Source organism: Apodemus sylvaticus, chromosome X (genome assembly GCF_947179515.1).
Source record: "Apodemus sylvaticus chromosome X, mApoSyl1.1, whole genome shotgun sequence".
Lineage (NCBI taxonomy): Eukaryota > Metazoa > Chordata > Mammalia > Rodentia > Muridae > Apodemus > Apodemus sylvaticus.
In genome coordinates this window covers 33,796,213-33,820,578 of record NC_067495.1, presented here as the reverse complement: position 1 = coordinate 33,820,578, position 24,366 = coordinate 33,796,213, and the positions used below count along the sequence as shown (strand labels likewise).

General features: G+C 34.9%; 1 protein-coding gene across 1 annotated transcript in view; it reads right to left on the bottom strand.

Annotated features, from left to right (window-relative positions):
* The window catches only part of LOC127674412 (connector enhancer of kinase suppressor of ras 2-like), a 150,114-nt gene that overhangs the window by 29,379 nt on the left and 96,369 nt on the right, over positions 1-24,366 (bottom strand). Inside the window, exons 7-8 of the mRNA XM_052170207.1 lie at positions 9,645-9,764; positions 3,915-3,974 (exon numbers count right to left, since the gene is read on the bottom strand). Of these exons, the coding sequence (XP_052026167.1) occupies positions 3,915-3,974; positions 9,645-9,764 (180 nt within the window). The remainder of the gene's footprint in view (positions 1-3,914; positions 3,975-9,644; positions 9,765-24,366) is intronic.

Sequence of the window (24,366 nt, the reverse complement as noted above, 5' to 3'; positions counted from 1 at the left end):
GGCAACCCCAGAGGAAGAACAATACCAACTAACCTGGATACCTGGGAACTCCCAGAGACTAAGCCACCAAAAAAGCTCCATGACTCTAGCTACATATGTGAAGAGGTCTGTCTTTTTGGCCTCAGTGGGAGAGGATGTGCCTAATCCTGTAGAGATTTGAGACCCCAGCAAAGGAGGATGTCCAGAGTAGGCGGAAAGGGGAGTGGGAATAGGATGAAGAACTGTGTCAGGGTAGACCAGGCAGGGGGCAATGCTTGGAATGCCAATAAATAAAATAATTTAAAGGGAATTTTTTTCATTCATTCATTCATCTGTGAGCAAGCTTAAATAAAATAATTTAAAGGGATTTTTTTCATTCATTCATTCATCTGTGGGCAAGCTTGCATCATGGTGCCATGTGTGGAGATGAGAACAAATTTTGTGTGTCACTTATTTTCTTCCTCTATGTGGCTTCAAGGGACAGAGATCAGATGCTCTGTGGCAGTGCCTTTACCCACTAATCCATCTTACATGCCTCTTTAAATTTTATTTTTACATTTACTTGGTATGAGTGAGGGGGCAGAAGCACACACATCCTGGCATGCCTGTGGAATTCAGTGAGCAGCCTTTGGAGTTAGTTCTTACTATTTACTGTGCTGGTTCCAGGGAATGAACTTAAGCTGTTGTCCGGCCTGGCAGCTAGCATTTCTACCCGCTGAGCCGTCTTGGTGACTGTACCACCTTGACTTTTGAGACAGTTTCTCTAAGTGAGCAGAGCTCATGGATTAGCTCTCCTGGCTGGCCTGCGAGCCTCAGGGATCACCCTGTCTGCTCTCCAGCACTCCTGTTACTGATGTCCTCTCTGGTACCTGGCTTTCCTGTGGGAGCTGGGCCATCACATTCAGGTCCTCATCTGTGTACCACAAACCTGAATGGCATCAGGCCAGTTACTTTTTAAAAACTCATTTCTAATTTCTAATTATTTTGAAAACATAGAAGACTTGAAACAATACTGGAACTTTTTTTTTTTTTTTTTTTTTTAAGCTCACGAAACATTTGCTATAGGCTAAAATTCAAGATAAGGTAATATTTCAAGGAGTATAATATTATTTAATGAACTAACAATACTGTAAGGGATTCACCTGACTTATGAACCTTATTCTAAAAATACAGTATATGACAAAGTATCTTTACGAAGTGGCAATATTACTATATCAGACCATTACTATGTAACAATTCTGAAAGAATTAAAATCACTACTTTAATAGTGACAGTCACTTGAGCAATTTGACTCAAAACTGATCTTTTAAAAGAGGAATGGAAAAAAATAAAGCATACACCTCTGGTCAGGATGTAAGAAGAGAATGGTTTGCACACTTATACAGCAAAATGACGGAAAGAAAGAAACAAAGAAAGAAAAAAAGAAGAAAGGAAGGAAGGAAGAAAGAAAATAAAGAAAGAAAAAGGAAGGAGGGAAGGAAAAGAAACATGTTGGCATAGGAAGGGAAAACCTGAGTTAAGTCATACAAGTTATACTCTCATTGTGGAACTGGATTTCAGATATCATTTACCTCAATTCCTCCTTTCCAACATAAAAACCAAAGAACTAGGGCACAGCAAAGCAAAATATAACTTACCCACTTTAGTGAACAGCTTTACTAAGACTCAATTCAGAACTTCTAATTACAAAATTATGTAGGGTTCCCATAATGTTAAAATAGTATCAAGAAAAGAAGAATCAAAGGATTAACAATGCTTATGTGATTGATATGTAAAAGTATGCCCAGATTCAAATAGTGCTTTTTATCATATATTTACTAAGTTTCACCAAGTAAGTAAAGTGTATAAAGCACAATAAACGGTTATTTTCACAAATGTCAGGCAACAGACATCCATTCCTAGCAATACCTCAAGATACAGTTCAAAAACACGATATTTTGTGATTTTTTTTCTGGTTTATATTTTATCTGATTTATTAGGTTTCCATTTGTTTATCAAGAAACTCACAATACCTGTTCACACAGTTGAATCCCTACATATTTCCTATTTCTCAACAGAAAATAAAACCTAGCTTATTATAAATATACTTCCAGTGCTCAGTACCTTATCTGGAACACAGAGGATAGAGCAGGCCTTGTTAAGTGACCAGTGAGTATATGAGTCATTGAATGGATACACAAGTAAATTAGAGAATGATGGCAAAAGTGTAGCGAATAGTGTCTTATTCAATTCAGATTGTGAAATATTTCACAGCATGCATTTGCCTGATTTTAGAATATGAATTTATTATACCATCCCAATTACTGTTTAATTTTCACTAAGAAACCAAGAAAAGAACTTGAATCAATAATTAGTTAATAGGCATATTAGTTGAAAATGTTGATTTCAAAGGAGAAAATATTGGTAAACCACTGAGATTAATGATAATTGAAATTAACTTAATTCTGCCAGAGTTTTCTGCAAAAGAACACAGTATAAATAGGCAATTTCTCTGAATCTCTAAAAGAAAATAACAACAAAGTCAAAAATTATCACCTGCTTATGTAAAACAGAAGAGCTCTGGGATAATTTCTATTATGCTAATTATGTTAATGCATGGCTTTACATATGTATACTTCTATTTTTAGAGCACAGCTATGGTTCTGTGGGGCTTTATCTTCAACTTATTTACTTGATTTTAAAAACAATCTACAATGAAATGTACTACTAATAATCTTTTTCAAATTATATTCAAAATACCAGTTTGAATCTTTTTATTAATGAAGGATCCTGGGTTGAAAGTTGTGAATTTAAATTTCTAGCAAAGCTCTCAAAATAGGTTGATGCTGTTAGCTCAGGAACCTCAGTGTTAAAACCATTTATCTACACCTCTATTGGACTAAGCCAAATTATGCTGCAAGTATCCAGAAGGCCTGAATGATTTGATGTTTTTCATACCAGTTATGTTTCTTAAAATAACTATTTGACAGATGGAAGTAGATTATTTAGTTGTCATAATAACTTGTCATAAACTAGAAAGTACTTATCAAAGTTAACTCTCTGGTTTCAAACGAAAATATATGAATTTTTTTACTGTGGTGGATGGGTGGGATTGCCATCCCACAGTCAAAAATGCTGACCCAGAATTGTCCCTGTCTAAAAGAACTGCAGGGACAAAAATGGAGAAGAGATTGAGAGAAAGGTGGTCCAGTGTCAGGCCCAAACTGGGATCCAGCTCAGGGGGAGGCCCCAGGGCCTGACACTATTACTGCTGTTATGGTGTGCTTACAGACAGGGTCCTTGCATGACTGTCCTCTGAGAGGCCCAACAAGCAGCTGAAAGAGTCAGATGCAGATATTTACATCAACCAATTGACAGAAGCAAGGGACCCCTGTGGTTAAATTAGGGAAGAGCTGGAAGAAACTGAGGAGGAGGGTGACCCTGTAGGAGGACCAGCAGTGTCAACTAATCTAGACCTCTCAGACACTGGGCCACCAACCAGGCAGCATACACCAACTGATATGAGGCCTCCAACACATACAGAGCATAGGACAACTTACTGGGTGTGGTCTCAGTGAGAGAAGATGCATGTAACCCTCATGAGACTTGAGGCTCTAGGAAGTGGAGAGGCCTGGTGGGGTGGGGGTGGGGGGATATCCTTTTGGAAATGGGGGGTGGGAGATGTGGAATGAGGAACAGTCAGAGGGTGGACTGACTGGACTGTAAAAGAAGATTAAAGATTATTTTAAAAATGTTTAATAATCAAAAAAGAAAACATCTGAATTTCTCTAAATAACTATTCTAAACTAAATTAAATGAGGGAAATTTTTAATGCATTCAGAATCTATTTATTATGTATCTTTAGATACAGTGATCAAATGCTATTTAGTCAACATTTAACTTCATTATGATGTAAAATACACACAAATACTAATAGAAAATATTTTAATACTTACATTTTCTGTGGTTCCGGTAATTACATGGAGGCCATCATATGTGGATTTAATATACATACCCTAAGAAAAAGACAGGATCAGTAAAGTGAAGCAACAGACATATTTTCAAATATACTATACTATACTATACAACACTATACTATAATATAATTTTATTCATGAGATAGGAATACTGAGATAAAACTAGTAAAAAATAATTACTATGTGAATGTTTTGGTTTCTAAAGAACCCTAGCCTCAATCGAGTAACTACTTGACAAGTGAAATTGCCATAAAGACATAAAATTCAGCATGGTATTTTAATATACTAACCATATCTCAATCTAAAATTCATACTATACATTATGTGGCAAATTTGTGTATATGTGTTATTCAGCTATTATACCACTATAATTTTATAATTTAAAGTAGCCATCGATAGAGATATTCTATTTGTAATTAGCTAGAAGTGAAACAGAAATAAAACCTTACATAAAGTTTCTTTTTTTATATTGTAACATCCTGTATTTTCCTCCTTTATTTTGCAGTATTTGTAGTATTATATATTTTTCTTATTCCTTGTCTGATATACAAGAGATTTAATAATAACCAACAAAATATCTGAAAAGGATACATTCAAAATTTATATAATGAAATCAATTTCTATATTATTTTCTCATACCTTTATGTTTATTATATAATTAGATACCCAAATATATCTGTGATTTCAGTGAAAAGGTAAAAGAAAACTGAAGCAGAAAAGTTAATGGTTTGGAATGACCAAGAAATGACAAGGGAGTTCCTACAATTTTAAAGTCATTTCAAAATGTCACATGTAAAAAGCTAATAGTTCTGAAAACTGTTGAGCAGAGCTCTAAATGGGAAATGAAATTAATATAACTTTAAAAGAAGGTTGTTTATCAGTGAACTTTAGTTTCTTAAATGAAATTTCACAGTTTAATATAAAATAAATAAATAACAAAATTATAAATTGGAAAAATTTAGCTATAACAATATGGCAATCTTCAATCTTATGCTGGTGACACTGTATGACATATACTTTTGAGTTAATATCTATCTCATTACTTATTGGAAAACAAATAATATTAAAAACATCAGAGAAAATGATTGGTGCTAACACTTCTACCTTAGCTAATAACACATCAATAAAACAGCTAAAACAATATTTGTAAAAGTTAAATATTATTATTTTGTTTTAGATTTTTACATTAAAAGATTGTTAAGAAAATAAAGTGGGAAATGGCAGCAAAACCCCCAACAAACCATTATTTGGACTAGAAAAAAATCACCATCATAATCTAAAATTATCCATCAGTCCGTCCATCCATCCATCCATCCATCCATCCATCCATCCATCCATCCATCCATCCGTCATCACTAATACTTACTACAATGTGCCAAGGGGCTGTTTTAAGTATCTTACATTTCAATTTATGAAAGTCTAAACTTTCAGTAGCTATAACTGACGCTGTTTAGAGGTAAAGAAACTCGTCATTCAAATATTGTTTTTCTGAAAACGCGATGACTACTGGCCTTGAATTTCATTAAAACCATTATTCTTATTTTTTCGTTTTGTTTTCCATTAGGAGTTAATTTTGAACAGTTCCATCTCCCCTACTCAGCTTGCTGAAATGATATTTGCTTCACTTAATCTCCAAATACCAGTTAAGCAATAATAGTCAAAGCCTCATAATCAAGATGGTAAAATAAGACATATTTGGAGATCATACACCTCACTAGATAAAGAAGCCTGAAGATAAGAAGCTTCTTCAATGACACCTATAGGCCCCTCTGTTCAACTCATCTCTTTTCTGTCATCCAGTTTTCAATTGTTCTAATAGATCTCATCTCCCCAGCTTTTAATTTTCTAAGTATTGTTTATTTAAGCAAATCATATGATTTAATTACAACTAAGCACACTGGTTTGCAGTTTTTCCCATGCCTTTGCCTTTTAGACATTTAAGCACCTGCTGATTGTTAGTCAAATACTCAAACGGATTTATTTTAAATGTGACAATATGAAGGTTATTCAAAAGTGAGCACATCTTAAAATAGCATCTTGAATAACTCATATAAAGCCTCTAATCTTTTGCAAATTTGATATGAATCATAAGTTACCCGTAATTCTTTCCATTTATATTCAACATTTTAGATTTTTCTTTCTTGCCTTGTGAAATATCAATACAGTTGATGTATTGCTCACCGTTCTTCACATATAAGGTTCCTTAAGCAACTTCACATTTAAAAATACATACCTACTTTTAGTAATTCCAAATATGAATATAAAAGATGTTCTGTGTATGTTCTCTTAGGGTGAGAACTTGGGAATCCCTGACATCATTGGGCCTACATTTTACTTTTATTCTTGGATTCACCCTTCACAGATGCTGCAAGAAATGAGTCTAGTGGACATAGGAAAGGAGGTCTTAGGGCTGAAGAAATAGCTAAGCTTTCTGTAATAAGACAGGAGAAATTTCATGAAGGCTCGATCAAAAACATGTTGACAAGATTGAGGAAATAGGCTGTACTTTTGAAATAATTAGATATAAAATACTGAAGGAAGTCTCTGAATTAAAAAAAATTATCATAGACAGCTACAAAACAGCTAATACCATTAATTGGGAGGGGGAAGATAAATAGAAGGACTTGGGTATCTTTTTAATCTAAAGAAAGAGATTGGAGAGTTAATGTCATTTATCAGTGTGACAGGATCTAGAGTGACTTAGGAGATAAGTCTGTAAGGTACTATCTCTACAGAGTAAGTGATATGATTGGAGGTGACTGTCAAGGGTTCATTCCCTCAACAGGAATTTTGGTTGTATATAGAACATCGAGTAAATGAATTTAGTACTAGCACTCATTGCTTTTTGTTTCTTGATTGTGAATATAATATTCTGCATCTCAGTCTCCTGCCATGAAGAACTTGGACAGTGAGCTAAAATAAACACTTTCTCCCCCTCTCCAAAAAAGATTATGTATATATATATCAAAAAGATTATATATATCAAAAAAGATTATATATATATATATATATATATATATATATATATATATATAAATATAATGCCAGATATATTTTATTTAAATTTACCTTGTAAATTCCTGCCTGGTTATTATTTAATACAAACTAATTCTTAAAAATCTATGGTTCTGTTCTTCATTGCAGACTGAGAAAATTAATACTCCATAGGACTGCAAAGAAAAAAAAAAACAAGGCCAATGGAAATTCTTTCTACCACCCACGTTAACTTCTAATTTATTTTTCCTTTTCTCTGAAAGTTGTTTTCCAAACTATTTAGATTTTTGGTTTTTGCCATTTTAAGTTTATGTCTATTCTAAAAAGCTGATAGAAACCTATCTTAAGTTAAAAAGGAAAAGATTTTTCAAGGGGCGATGTAGTGATAGAAAAAACAAATTGTTCCTAAAGTCCATCAATTAGTTGTGGCTCACTTCATATGTTTATTGTTTCCCATGCTTCTGGTGCCAATTAGTAGGAAAATTTAATTCAAATTCCCCAAAAAACTAATCTAATCTAATGTTGTATTAGCTCATTTCTTCTACTATACACATTATGCTATGAACATCTTTCATTGAAAATAACTTAAAGAGATGAAGAAAGAAAAACACTCAGTATTATGCACTGAAGAGAGTTTATATTTTAAAAAATGAAATGATTTTGTAAAGGTTGGTCCCTCATGCAGATGTATACTAAAAGCCTAGGATATATCTACAGGTAAGAACAGGACAAACACTGCATATCTATGTATACATATTATTTTAAGTAAAACATAACCATAATTATGATAAATTTTCATTTATAAATTAAACAAGATTAAAATACCTAATAGAAATAATTATGATACTATACTGACACAATGATTATATGAATGTAATTTCTTTCTCTCAGAGTTTCATATTTTTAGTTTATCAGTTATACAAAACATTTCATGGATTCTTCTTTGCATATCTAATTTGTTAGCACCACTATTTATGCAGTTTGGGGATATTTAATATAAGTTAGATAGGACTTGATTAAATAAAGGTCTTTTGATATCATGACGTTCGATTTAATAATCTCAACTGTTATTATGTGCCAATGAGTATATAGCTAATCTACACAAAAGGATTATTCATGCCCCATATATGTTGCCATGAGATTTAATCACACTACTGATAATAATATGCAATTTCAAGTGTAACAATAGTTTATTTCTGGAATTTCTATTTAATATTTCTGGACTGCAGTTGATCATGTTAGTTGAAACCATAGAAAGCAAACTTTAGATAAGAGTGGGTATAACAAGACTTCTGAATCATAAAGGTTTCCTCAAATATTAGAAATAAGCTTACAAACAAGTCAATATTAGATAATACTTACAACTTAGTCTGATGTCATGTACCCACGAGGCTATATTTGATTTTCATCTTCTCATGAAAATACCCATAAAATTAAAAAAAAAAAAAGCACTAGACACCCAGAATCCATTTGCCACCTAATAGGAGAAGTCCTTGTATAGAATACATGGATGGCCTCAAACTAGATATCAAGTCAATAAAGGCTTTTCTCTCTGAAATAGTTACAAACATGTCAATAAAGACATGCATACGTGTGTGAAAAAGACACACAAAAAGTTAAAATTTACTTAGAAATCATTAAGTGTGTATTCGTTTCCAAGATTCCTATTTTCTAGAATATCATTATTTATGGCAAGAAAGTTTAGAACACCACAGGATAAAACTGATCTGTAATATTACACTGCAGGTAAATGCTTTCAAGATGGTTTCTGTTTAGTGTGTCTGTGTCTTCCTCGTGCATATCAATGTTATATACTTCCTTTCTAAAGGTATATTTAAAAAGCTCAAATGATTAATATAAAAATTTATCAATGCAGTTCATGAAATGTTAGCCTAGTGGTAGTAATATCTAGTTGTTTATTCAATTCTCATAACAACACATGTGAATAAAGGAATGGATGCACTTCATAAACATTATAGGTTCTTGCGAGATGGCTCAGTGGGTAAAGTGCTTGATAAGTAAGTATAAAGATAGTTCACTTTGGATCAACAGCACACACATAGAATGCCAGGCATCTTGGAACATGACTGCAACCAAGGGCTGGGAGAAACAGGAGGTATTGGGGTGCTTGTTGGTTAGTCAATTGGTTGAGCTCTAGGTTTATTTAGTAAGATACTCTTGTCTCGATAAAAAAGAGCAATTGAGGACAGTCAATGTTAAAACCTGGCAACAACACATACATGCACAGTGGACACACATACACACACACTATTAGAATGTACCTCAGAAGTACTCACACACAGAAATGTGACTTTAATTTAGCTACCTATCCAATGAGAAAGAAGATCTATTAAAACCAGAATAAATCAAAGTAAAATGAACAACAACAACAAAAAAACCCCTACTTGGTGGGAACTCTGTGCTTACTGTAAAACTCTTAAAAGTTCTTAAAAGGTGAAAGAATGCAATGAATGATGACCCAATTAAATAGAATAATTGAGGAATTGCCATTTTCCTTTCTCTCTATTTTTATGGATCTGGCATTTAAGAATGATTTTTTTTGACACCATCCTACTGCCTAAACTTCTCTAGGAAATGAAAAGTAGGATGAGTCTCTAGAAATTCATAGAAGTTTCCATCTGGAGGCTGCTTCTTTGCCTGTATCACTTGCTGTGTGATGATGGGTGATGGCTTGACAAACATGGAATTCCTTACCAGCCCTTCACTCGGCTTGATATTTGCCAGCTGAATTACTTCCAGGTGAGCAGACTGTGAAACCAGAGGATCTGACGACAGGGATATGATGTGGTCACACACCCCAGAGAGAGTTTTACACTGGAAGTGAGAGACAAAAGTTATGGTAAACATGTTGGAAGTAACATACAAATGACTGTTTATTATATGTTTTAAAGTTTTATTTTATTTTTTAATTACATGTGTATGTAGACATGATGTCGATACTCTCATAGGCATCAGATATCTCTATAGCAGGATTACAACTTGTGAGCTACTCAATGTGGGTGCTGAAACTAAACTCACTTTTAATCTCTGAGCCATATTTCCAGACCCTATTATAACCTTTTAAGGAGGAAAAAATATACAGTTTAAAAATGTCACCCAGCATTTGATTCTCTAAACTTCTTATACAAAAACTCATTAGGTACACATAACATGCAAAATGCATCTATATTTGTTAAATTATGAATATATGAACTGTATGTCTGGATGTTAATGCAAGGTATAGTTATGTATTTTTTATTCGATATATTTTTTATTTACATTTCAAATGATTTCCCCTTTTCTGGCCCCCTACTCCCTGAAAGTCTCCAAAGCCCCCTTCCCTCCCCCTGTTCTCCTACCCACCCCTTCCCACTTCCCTGTTCTGGTTTTGCCCTATACTGCTACACTGAGTCTTTCCAGAACAAGGGGCCACTCCTCTGTTCTTCTTGTACCTCAATTGATGTGTGGATTATGTTTTGGGTATTCCAGTTTTCTAGGTTAATATCCACTTATTAGTGAGTGCATACTATGATTCACCTTTTGAGTCTGGGTTACCTCATTTAGTATGATGTTCTCTAGCTCCATACATTTACCTAAGAATTTCATGAATTCATTGTTTTTAATGGCTGAATAGTACTCCATTGTGTAGATATACCACATTTTTTGCATCCACTCTTCTGTTGAGGGATACCTGGGTTCTTTCCAGCTTCTGGCAATTATAAATAGGGCTGCTATGAACATAGTAGAGCATGTATCCTTATTACATGGTGGGCAATCCTCTGGGTATATGCCCAGGAGTGGTATAGCAGGATCTTCTGGAAGTGAGGTGCCCAGTTTTCGGAGGAACCGCCAGATTGATTTCCAGAGTGGTTGTACCAATTTGCAACCCCACCAGCAGTGGAGGAGTGTTCCTCTTTCTCCACATCCTCTCCAACACCTGCTGTCTCCTGAATTTTTAATCTTAGCCATTCTGACTGAAGTGAGGTGAAATCTCAGGGTTGTTTTGATTTGCATTTCCCTAATGACTAATGAAGTTGAGCATTTTTTAAGATGCTTCTCTGCCATCCGAAGTTCTTCAGGTGAGAATTCTTTGTTTAACTCTGTACCCCATTTTTTAATAGGGTTATTTGGTTTCCTGGGGTCTAACTTCTTGAGTTCTTTGTATATATTGGATATTAGCCCTCTATCTGTGTATTTTTAATATTATTTGAAGCATCATGCTTTTTATTTAATGATCAGAAGAGTAAAAGAAAAATGATCAAGATCCTTGAAAGATATATCACATGTTTACTTGATTAATTCTTCTGGCATTTTTCTCGACTTTTTCGATCAAGTTTACCTTTGTATACCACTTCCCATTTCCAAAGGCTCAGTGCAGCAGTGTAGGGGAATACCAGAACAGGGAAGCAGGAAGGGGTGCATTGGGGAACAGGGGGAGGGAAGAGGGCTTATGGGACTTTTGAGGAGGGGGGATCCAGGAAGGGGGAAATCACTTGAAATGTACATAAATGATTCTGAAAATCATTCGAAATGTAAATAAAGAATATATCTAATAAAAATTAAAAAAAATAACTTCCCATTTCCATGAGACATAGCTTGCAACAGCAAATCTATTTCTTCACCCTTTTATGACTAGTCAGAAAGTTAAATTATTCTGAACCCTCTGAGGCAAAGACCTTTTATATTCATCTCTAATTGTTCCCTGTACCCCACTTATATCTTAAAGCTGCAAATATACCTATATATGATATGAATAAGCAGGTCAAGTAATTTTTTTCTTTAGTGAAAGAGCTACAATTTTTGTGGGAACCAAGGTATAATATTCTCCGTCCACTGTATTTCAGTTGTTCGGTGGTTACTGCATTAGTCTACTTTGAAGGTGATGATTCTCTTTGTCTTTCTAGGCTCAGCTTCCCTCCACTATAAAAACTGTCAAGCTAAATTTGTCTCTATAATGGGACTCATGATTTTTGCATTTGTTTCTTAAAACTGCACTTTAATTGTAGTTATCAGCTCCTAAGGGTACACATTAGTCACATTAACACCAATACCTAAGGAAAAAACATATAGGTCTGATAGGAGGATAGATGTATGTAATTACCACACTGACTTTGTATGCACGCTCTATCCTTAAAGCTGTTTTCTTCAGATAGAAAAATATATGACATAATGAAAATTTCCTTATAATGTTTAAAATTTAAAATATGAAAATATAGTTTAAAAGAGCCAAATATAGCTACTATGACATAAGTAACAATAATTGTCTTACCTATTGTTTTCTGACCTATAAAGTCCTCAGTCCTTACACATGACATGAATTAACACACTATTCTTAATTCCACAACTGTCTTATACTGAATAATATTTACAGCAGCGAGTTCAGCTGCATAATAATCATGACCAGTTCACTCTTCTCCCTCTCTCTGATATTAAGGTCTCAGTGCTTTGGATAAAATGAAGGTGTTTTCTCTAGCTCCTCCACTGGGGACCCTATGTTCAGTCTATTGTTGGCTGTGAGTTATGGGTGTTTTGATCCCCCTTCTAAGAAGGACCAGAGTATCCACACATTGATCTTCCTTCTTCTTGAGCTTCATGTGGTCTGTGAATTGTATCTTGGGTAGTCCAAGCTTTTGAGCTAATATCCACTTATCAATGAGTGCATACCATGTGTGTTCTTTTGTGATTGGGTTACCTCACTCAGGATGATATTTTCTAGTTCCATCCATTTACCTAAGAATTTCATGAATTCATTGTTTTTAATAACTGAGTAGTACTCCATTGTGTAAATGTACCACATTTTCTGTATCCAAGAAAGGACCCAAGGAGCTAAAGAGGTTTACAGTCCCTTAGGAGGAACAATAATATGAACCAACCAGTACCCCCGGAGTTCCCAGGGACTAAACCACCAACCAAAGTGTACACATGGAGGGACCCATGGCTCCAGTTGCATATGTAGCAGAGGATGGCCATTTCAGACATCAATGAGAGGAGAGGCCATTGGTCCTATGAAGGTTCGAAGCCCCAGTGTAGGGGAATGCCAGACTAGGAAACTAGGGGGAGGGTTGATTAGCAGGGGAAGGGGGATGGGATACAGTGTTTTTGGAGGGTTAACGAGGAACGCAGATGCCAATTGAAATGTAAATGAAGCAAATATCTAATAAACATTTTTTTTTAAGAAATGAAGGTGTTTACCTTGATAACCTTCTACTCACAAAGAACGGTTTGTGTTAATTGTAAACCAAACAATCTAGAATCACCTGAGATATAAGCCTAAGGCATGCTTGTTGAGATTATCTTGATTACATTAATTGAAGTGGGATGACCTGCCCATTATGGCAGCACTATTCCTGGGCAGGGGATCCTGAACTGTATGAGAATAGAGAAAGCTAGTTGAGCACTAGCGTTTATGTATCCATTGCTGTTTCTGATGATGGATGTGGTAATGCCAGCTCCATGAAGCTCTAGCTGCTGTGACTTTCCCCACAATGATGGACTGTAACCTGGAACGGTGAGCTAAAGTGAATCCTTTCTTCTTTGTCAGCCTCCCCAGTGTTTGTAATAAATTTGTGAACCATCACACCAGGATTACATTATTCCTTTAAAACTCAATCATATGAACTATACTCAAGACTGTATTTTGGAAAAATAAAGGGGTAGGGTAATGCATTGTAATTTTTTATCATTACCAGCAGAACTTATTTATAAGTGCCTACAAATATTTGGTCCAATGAAAAGTACTACATATTCATTCTCATTTATCATTCTACCTTCCCCAAGGAGGTATTTGTACAGTCAGCTGAACAGATGTGAGAATTAGGCTAAAAAACAAGCCATGGTTGCTGATTTGGTAGAATGATCTGAATACTTAATTATTTGGTTTACTTTGATTATTTGTTATTAAATTGTTTCTAATAAACTTCATTTTGTATTGCTTGGATTGCATTAAATGTGTAGATAACAACTAAAAAGTTAGTATAATAAAACTGAGTCACATCTATGGATGTTTTGCAAGTTATAGTATTCTTTGGAATATGTCATTTTACAAAATCTTAAGGCAATTTTAGCAGCAAAAGAGCAATTCTACTATATCTAGAAGATGACTGGCAAAACTTTATAAAGGGCATTCTATTTTTTTCAATATTCATTCCAAAGGATTTCATATCTTTAGTTTTAAAATAAAGAATTCGAATCTCACTCATGTTACTTTCTAAAATATTACATTGAAATGTATAGATCCTGACAATTATTGATAGCATCTACCTTGTCACTAAAGCTTCTAATTGCTGAAATCCTTATAGCCATAGAATTTCAATAAACATAATTGAACCTTTTTGTTCAATCTTCCTAAATAGCATGTGGGTATGTATCCTGAGAGGTCAAACAACCTGTACAAGCTGATGGAATTAAAGGCATAGTCAAAATAACACCCCACAAATCTTAATGTTCTATAAAGTATTTGTTCTCCAGTGACATGCCAACACTTAAAAAAAAGAAAAAGTTAGAGGTATAAATATAGCTTTTTATATTTATGTTTATATTTATATTTAAATTGAAATTATCAAAACTATGTTTCCATAATTATCCTCTCTTGGTTATTAGTTGCTTTTATGCTTTATTTAAAGTTTTCCAAGTTGGTTTGTTTGGTCTGGGTCTAACTTTAAATTGATCATGTACTTGGGATTGATACAAATAATCACAAGCCCTTAGACTTAAAATAATGCACTTATTATTTTCCAGTTTCTGTGAGCTAGGAATCCAGATACCAGACCAAGTTGTATTCTGCAGATTATGGTTTTACTAGCTAGTCAGGTGCCAGCGGAGCCAAATTTCCAAAAGAGTGGCTTAAGAAGGGAGAAAATCTGCTTCCATGTTCATTTAAGTCATTGGTAGAATGAATTTCATTTAGGCTATATTATTGAGGTTTCATTTTCTTTCTGTCTATCATCCAGTGATTATTTTTAGCTCCCAAGAGTTGCTCTCGGGTTTTGGCTATGTAGGATACAGCATAGAACACATTATAACAAGGTAGCTGGCTTTTGCAAGGCCAAGAGAAGATTTCTTGCCATTTTTTAGACATTTAATAAGGTCTTACAAAGGTTAAATTCACCAAACATAATTTCTCTTTTTTTCTGATATCCATGTCAAATGATAAATGGCTTTAAAAATATCTGAAAAATCCCTTCATTTCTGTCATAGAACAAAACCTAGCCATGTGAAAGTGGAATTCATTGTATATTCTGATTGCATTCAAGAATTGCCAGTTATATGTCAGGAGCCTGGACTTCTGGCGGCCATCTTAGAATTTTACCTACCATAGTGGTGAATGGAAAACTATGGAAAGATTGTCACTGAAATACTATGCATACATTTCTGTACCACAGAAGTAGAGGAGTGATCCTGCCTTTTCTATATATAGTAATGGACTATGTGCTTATGCATTTCCTTTACATTGGGCTACAATGTATTTTTTTGTCAGTAGAGGGCACTGGAGTGACACTGCAGAGGGAAAGAAGGCTTCTCTCTGGGTTCTCATGGACTACATATTAAGTTTGTATCTAATTTAGGGTCTATTTGTGATACCCATTTTCAGAGGAGACCAGGTAATGTCCTGCTCCAACCACATACCGAGACCATTTATTCAAACTTCTCAACAAGCAGCCTTATCTAGGTTCAGACTCTGTCATCTTGAGGATATCTTCAGATGTTCTCTTGAAGTCTTACTACAGCAGTACCCAAAACCTTGCTATAAGATCTTACATCATCTTCAGTTGCCTACATTGTGAAAAATTGTCTCTCTCCTGGTCATGCAGCTAATGGCTAGCTCTTATCTAGGCAATCCTATGAGGCTGCAACTATACTTTCTAAGCTCTGGGGTGAGTGCTCTGCCTATGTAAGTTATCTTTTCCAGGGTACTCATTTCTCTTAGTCTTCAGGAATGGTTAAGGATTCCTTTTATATTACAATGAATATATATTCTAATATAGGCTAATAATTGCTTGTACCACAGTTCCGTTGGTTAAGTTACTGTATAGTCTCCATCTCTATTCAGATTCAAGTACATTGGACTAATTGATGGCAATTTGGCTGTACTTTTAAAACATCTAGTGTCTTTGATCACATACAGAGTGGTACCAGATAAAGACTGTCCTCAAATTTATCACTTTATGTGGCTACTATTCTTTCTTATGACTTTTGTGAGCTTATCATAAAAGAACTGCAGCATTTAGACCTACGAAATTACAGCTAGCCCAATTCCTCAGCTTAATTAGAAAGGCTAATTTAAGCTTGTTCACAAATAGTAAGTGTCAAACTGAAGTCAGGACAGCAATTTTTAAAACTCTCATCAGTGCCCTTTCTACTACATTATGTTAGTACTTACTATAAACAAATATTTTATGAAGGTACAATGATTGTACCTTCAGAGTCACTCTAAACATTATAGCATTCTGCAATGTAGAATATGTTCAGAAAATATAACATCACCAGGAACACATATAAACACACTACTGTGTCTATAACTATTATTTAAAAATAAACAGTAAAACCAGTTTATGTAGGTTGTATTATTATTATTATTCTTAAACAATATAGGCTTCTCCTTTTGTCCTAGAAAAGGCAAATATTTTCTACTTCTGTCATAATATATTTATATTTCTCCTTTGACTTTTTGGCATGGATAACAATTTTAGAGGAGTTAACTTTTTTAAAGATTTATTTATTTTATGTATGTAAATGTGTATGTGTGTGTGTTTGCTGTACATGTGTGTCTGGTGCCTGAGAAGTCCAGAAGAGGATGGTGAATCCCCTGGAACTTAGGTTATACAGTATAGGTGCTAGGAACCAAACTACAATGTAGGCTGGGAACTGAACCCAGATCCTCTTCAAGAGTAGGAAGTGTCCTTTCTGTTCAGACATTTCTCCATCACCAAGAAATTAATTTATGGATAAAATAGTTTTTAATATTAACCACTGAAGTGTCAAAATCCTATAGAACACCCAAGAAAACACTTTCCGGTTCAGTAATTGTCTTAGCATATATCTTTAGGTTGACTATAAGTCAAGTATGTGAAGAAAAATAGGTTGGGGGAAAAGGACTCCAAATGGGAAGAAAGAGGAGAGGGAAACAGAGAGAAGGAGAGGGGACTGGTACTCTTGGGTTCTATAAGAGAGCCGGCTGAGCAAGCCAGGGGAAGCAAGCCAGTAAGAAACATCCCTCCATGGCCTCTGCATCAGCTCCTGCTTCCTGACCTGCTTGAGTTCCAGTCCTGACTTCCTTAAGTGATGAACTGCAACGTGGCAGTGTAAGCTCAATAAACCCTTTCCTCCCCAACTTGATTCGTGGCCATGATGTTTTGTGCAGGATAGAAACTCTAAGTCAGGCCCTAAGCCTTATTCAAGCCAGTTTTGACTCTTTTACCTGTATGAATATGAAATTAAGTGTAAAACCATCAAAAGTATGAATACATCAGAATAAGATAAACATTTTTATTTTTCTTATAAGCACATCATAAATTAATTTTAAATAGGGTACTTAAAGTTAAAATGTCAGCTATCTTTCCAATCAAATATAATATTTCTATACCAGAATATTCACTTTAAAATTTTCATGGTAATAATTTACTTTGTGCTTATGCTTTACTTAGCATTATAATTTAGAATATTTCTTTTAACACTGTTCAATGAACATTTTGAGATATTAATATATAGTTTATTCATAAATTATGTATCCCTGAATATTTTCAGATAGTAATCATAAGTCGTAAATATTATATCCTGTAAATATACCATAGTTAACTGCAGTATTACTCTATTTCTTATTTTTCAGTATCACATATTATGCTTTTTTAAACATTTCCTGTAGAAAATGTTATTGTGTTCCACAGTTTATTATAAATTCTAGTACGAGGAAAGTATAGATATATGAACTCTGGAGTCAGACTATAAGAGTTTTTCTTTTCTTTGTGAATTTAATATATGAATGCTGTATTTTTATCATATCCATCTCTACTTCACACATATTCAATCAATTCCTTATGTGCTTTGACCTAACCTACAAGGAACATTTTATTGCATTTATGTACGTCTTTGTGGATGATCTCTTGAGATTGGATAACCTATCAGGGACCTTTGTCCATGGAGAAAATTGATTTTTATTCTCTTAGTAACGGAGTGGCTGTCGCTCTTCTAGGGGCAGGACCGAGTGAACTTCCCCCATCTCCACTGGTATGTCAATCGGTGCTGCCACTGTGCATGTATGGCAAGTTACCATACTGTTGCGACTTCATAAGTACACTTTCCCCATCATCTCCAGACAACTAGCAGCAGGCATCCTGGTCCATTGTTTTTTTTTTTTTTTAAAACATCTTTCTACCTTCTCTCTTAGGATTTTTCCTGAATCTTAGGAGTTCTTAACTGATCATAAATCATTTGTCATTTTGTGAAACTTAACATAACCATTCCATGCTTAGATTTATTCATCTATCAAATAGGGATGATAATGTTTCTTCCTGAGAACTAAAATGTGTTAGCTTGTATACAGCACTCAAAGTAATGGCAGAAACAAATTGCAAAATATCATCTAAATGTTAGAATTACTGTTTCTGAGACTTGAAAAGTATGTCAATCTTGTTTCCCTAAGAGGATTTACATGTATAGCAATAAATTATACCCATCCTATACTCATGAAGGTTATTATCATAACCTGAATATTTTAAAAAGAATGTGTGTAAATATATCTTATTATAGCTTTCTAAAAATTGCTAGTTATCTGAGGATATCTGCCTCTGGTGAGTACTAGTGGTTGTCATGATTTAAAATAGGATGCTGTGATTATAACTTAAAATATATAAAACCTAGGATATGTACATTATCTTTTGAAAGTCTGTTAAAACTTTCATTTAAAAACAATTGGCGCTTCTATGTTCTTTCTTGTTCTGCACCATCTCATCTACATTTGTTTATCATGTATTCTTGATCAGTCTGTACTTTTCTATTCTGGAATTTGATTTTGTTTCACTTATTTTATAATCTTACTCTAATACATTTATCAAGAAAGTACTTTAGCAAACTTGTTAATCTAAACTTGTGTGTATGTGTGTGTGTGTGTGTGTGTGTGTGTATGAGTGTATTTGTGTCTGTGCATGAGCTTTGGCCATTGTTTTTCCTTGAAATATTTGCAGTTTTTGATCCACCACCTTTTGGAAATATTCATTCATATTCAGTCTCATTCTCTTTCTCTTTTCCTCCCTCCCCCTACTTCCCCACTCTCTGTGTCCTCTGTCTTATTTGTGAGAGAATATCAATATGCAGCCCGGGTTGGCTTGGAGCTCATGAGTCTGCTGTCTTAATTTCTCAGGTGCTGTATTGCAGACATGGCTTCTTTTTCTCTAGTCCTCTTAGATGAATGAATGCAGGGTCACTTCTTGCCATTATACAGATAAAATATTACTATGATAATATCTTGAAATCATTATCGTTCCAATATATCTTCTAAATTTGGTATCCAAATATCTTTTTCAAAATTATTCTCTTATAGCCTTTATTACTGCTTTCTCAGAAAGAATTGTTGATGAGTTAACCAAAACCTATACTGTAAAGCCTTTATTTTCTCTCATATTTGCCATTTTCCAAATATATCTTAGTACTATATTATTAAAGTCCAGTTTTATTAAAATATCAAATTTTCTTTAATATCCAATCTCTATTTTAATGATTTTAGTGTGGTTTTACTTCTATTTCTGTTTTGTTGTTTTTACTACAACCATTTTCTTAGCTAATTTGGTATTAGTTTACAGTAGATTTTATAATATAATATCATTTTTTAAAATAGGCAGTGCTCTTTTAACTCTTACTGTGCACGTTAAATATATTTAATAAGCCTACTTCCTGAGGTAGGACTAATTTATTAGTGTAGTGTATTAAATCGTATATCCTTTTCTGTTTCTTTTTAAAATCTAATTTCAACATATTGAACTATTTTAAGAAAAGATACATCTCACAACTTTCCTCAGCTAAAGTTTTCGCAGGTGCTAAGATACTTGTATTTCTTTATGGAATTCCTAAGGTATAGCAGCTTTCCATTCATGTCATTTCCTTTTTTTGTGACAAATGACTCCCATTCCTCCCCAACAAAATGAAGATCTAATCTATTACAAACATCTTCAACTAATTTTCATCAGTATAAATATATTCAAACAATTATTATATGTGCCATTTATAAAATTTTTATTACTTCACAAATCTATCTTCCTTCCTTCTTTCTTTCTTTCTTTCTTTCTTTCTTTCTTTCTTTCTTTCTTTCTTTCTTTCTTTCTTTCTTTCCTTCCTTCCTTCCTTCCTTCCTTCCTTCCTTCCTTCCTTCCTTCCTTCTTTCCTTCCTTCTTTCCTTCCTTCTTTCCTTCCCTCCCTCCCAACCTTCCTCCCTTCCTTCCTTCCAAGAGAGGGTCTTACTCCTGGCTTGTCTGGAAATTAACTATACTGACTAGGTTAGGTGTGAATTCAGACTGCTGCTTGCCTCAGCTTTCCAAGTTCTGAGAATAAAATGGTCTAAGTCACCATGCCCAGCTCTGCTTATGCAAATGATGGTTTTAATCACATAAGAATATTTTACATGATCCAAAATACTATAAAATCTGAATTGCCATTCAGAGATCTATAATTTCTTACTAAAGTATTATTAAAAATTTCAAGTGTTCTGTTATTTAACATTTGCTTAGTAGAGGCTGGGAGGTCTGTGATTAGGAACCTCGCATGAGAAGTAGAGTAAAAACATGGCATAGAATCATTTTCTGAGCTGAAGTGATTGACTAATGCTATCAGTGATTCCAATATTACCAGACAGGATGTTAAACTTCCAACTGGCTAGGGTATAGAGTTTTGCTGGTAAAGACATTATATTCAGTTTGAAAGTTTTTTTTTTTTTTGATAGTGAGACAGCAATAGTAAGTCCCTTTAATATTTTTTAACAACTATTTTTGTCAGTTATTATTTGAACTTAGAATGCACTTTCCCCAATAATTTCCATTAGAAAAGGTAGTATAGGGAATTCAATGAATTGTTAGAAGAAAAAAAAAACAAAAATAAGACTTTATTTTTTCAATGTTATATGTCTATTGTTTGCAGGATGTAGTTACTTAACAGGCATTTCTGGGTATCTTGATTCTTGCCTTTTCTTTTTTTTCTGTTCTTATCATAATTTTTTGATAATTTAAAAGTATTAATTTCATCATTCATTTGCAATAGCAAGTAACTCAGAATTTGGCATATAAAAAGAGAAGTGAGTAGAATATACTATTAATATAAGTTATTATATTATTAATGATATATATTAATCATTAGAGCTTTACTTAAGAAATAAAGTTATTTTAAAATATAAACTATTATTATTTATTTTAGTTTTTAAATAAAATTTCAAGCACTATTTTACAGTCTGAAACATCTTATTTCCTTAAGCAAAACTAACTAAAAAATAGTCTTAGGAGATTTCATAAAAGAGAAATTTTGCAATATTCCTTTATCATTTAAATTCATTTCTGTTTGGGAAAGTAGGGAGATAGGAAGGATTTGGAGGAGGGGAAACCATGATCAAAATACAGTGTAGAAAAAATGATTAATTTATTTTTAATTAGATATATTCTTTATTTACATTTCAAATGATTTCCCCTTTCCTGGATCCCCCCACCCCCAACACGAAAGTCCCATAAGCCCTCTTCCCCCCTGCCCCCTGTTCCCCAATCCCTCCCTTCCCACTTCCCTGTCCTGGTAATCCCCTACACTGCTGCACTGAGCCTTTCCAGGTTCAGGGGCCTCTCCTTCCTTCTTCTTGTGAATCATTTGATATGTTAATTGTGTCTTGGGTATTCAAAGCTTCTGGGCTAATATCTGCTTATCAGTGAGTGCATATCATGTGTGATTGGGTTACCTCACTTAGGATGATATTCTCCAATTCAAACCATTTGCCTAAGAATTTCATGAATTTATTGTTTCTAATAGCTGAGTAGTATTGATCAAAATACAGTGTATGAAAAAAATTTAATAAAAAATAATTCATGAGTTACGAGAGGCTCTCCACCATCTTGACTCTTGGACACCAGAGAGAACCAACAGCCTGAGTTACACAGACTTAGCCCGAAGCCAACATCGTGGGGGTCTAAGCCTGACAGGCATTGACCTGCACCCAGGCCCTGGGCTGTTTTGGGGGCCATCGGTGTGTCAACCCGGCCAGGAGGTTGTTTGCCCGGCAGTCTGTCCAGGCACTTAAAGGAAGCACATGCCTCCATTTTGGCTATGGGACACCAGAGAGTTCTAGCAGGCAAAGCCAGCTAACAGTCACAGCCCATGGCCAACGTCACAGGGGTCTAAGCCCAACAGGCGTTGGACTGCACCCAGGCCCTGGGCTGTCCGGTGGGCCATCTGTGTGCCAACCCAGCCAGAAGGTTGTTAGTCCAGAGGTCTGTCCCAGCACTTGGAGGAGGTGCTCGCGCAGCACCTGACAGAACCAGTTAGCAGTCATAGCCAGAGGGGAATATTGCTCGGGCCTAAGCCTGTCAGGCTTTTGCCTAGACTCAGAGCCTGAGCAGCTAGGCTAGCCTTGTGTGCACAAATGTGGTTGGGGGATCGGCTGCCCTGCAGAGTGATCAGCACTCAGAAAAGGTCCCCACAGCATACACCATCAGCACTCCCTGAAGGAGTAAACGGGCATCACCTGGTTCACAGACACAGTCTGGGGCAAGGCACACTAGGGTTCCAAGGACACCCAAGAGGAGGGCAGTACATCAGCAATCTGCAACAGGGGAAACCCAGCCATCCAGTGTTGTGGAAATAGCCCTACAGCCTCACAGGAGGCTCAAATACCAGCCAGAGACAAGACCAACTAACACCAGAGATAACAAGATGGCAAATGTAGGAATGCTACCAACAGAAATCTAGGCAATATGGCAGCGTCTGAACCAAACTCTCCAACAACAGCAAGTCCTGGAAATCCCAACACACCAGAAAAAAATATTTGGATTTAAAATAACTGGTTATGATACTGCTAGAGGAACACAAAAAGGACATAAAAGAATCTCTTAAAGAAATACAGGGGAACATGAATAAGCTAGAAACCTGTATAATGGAAACACAAAAATCACTTAAAGAAATTCAGGAGAATAAGGCTCAAGAGATAGAAGCCAATCAAGAAGAAATGAAAAACAAAACTTAAGGAAATGAAGGAGAACTTGAGTCAACAGGCAGAAGTCATGAAAGAGGAAACACAAAAATATCTTAAAGAATTAAAGGAAAACACAAACAAACAAATGAGGGAACTGAACAAAACCATCCAGGATCTAAAAACAGAAGTAGAAACAACTAAGAAATCACAAAGGGAGACAACTTTGGAGATAGAAAACCTTGGGAAGAAATCAGGGGCCATAGATGCAAATATCAACAACAGAATACAAGACATGGAAGAAAGAATCTCAGGTGCCAAAGATACAATAGAAACCATTGACTCAACAGTCAAAGAAAATGCAAAATGCAAAAAGCTTGTATCTCAGAACATCCAGGAAATCCAGAGAAGACACAATGAGAAGACCAGACCTAAGGTATAGATGAGAGTGAAGATTTACAACTGAAAGGGCCAGCAAATATCTTCAACAAAAATTATGGAAGAAAACTTCCCTAACCTAAAGAGAGAGATGCCTATGAATATACAAGAAGCCTACAGAACTCCAAATAGACTGGACCTGAGCAGAAATACTTCCCGTCACATATTAATCAAAACCCCAAATGTACTAAACAAAGAAAGAATATTAAAGGCAGTAAGAGAAAAAGGCCAAGTAACATATAAAGGAAGACCTATCAGAATCACACCAGACTTCTCACCAGAGACCATGAAAGCTAGAAGATCCTGGGCAGATCTCATGCAGGCTCTAAGAGAACACAAATGTCAGCCAAGACTACTATACCCAGCAAAACTCTCGATCACCATAGATGGAGAAAGCAAGATATTCCACGACAAAACCAAATTTATACAATATCTTTCCACAAACCCAGCCCTACAAAAAATAATAAGAGGAAAACTCCAATACAAGGAGGGAAACTACACCCTGGAAAAAGCAAGATAGTAACCTTCTTTCATCGAACCCAAAAGAAGATAACCACTCAAATATAAAAATAACATCAAAAATGACAGGAAGTAATAATCACTATTCTTTAATATCTCTTAACATCAATGGACTCAATTCCCCAATAAAAAGACACAGACTAACAGACTGGATAAGGAAACAGGACCCTATATTTTGCTGCATACAGGAAACACACCTCAGTGTCAAAGACAAAAACTACCTTAGAGTAAAAGGCTGGAAGACAATTTTACAAGCCAATGGTCTCAGGAAACGAGCCAGAGTAGCCATTCTAATATCAGATAAAATTGATTTTCATCCTAAAGTCATCAAAA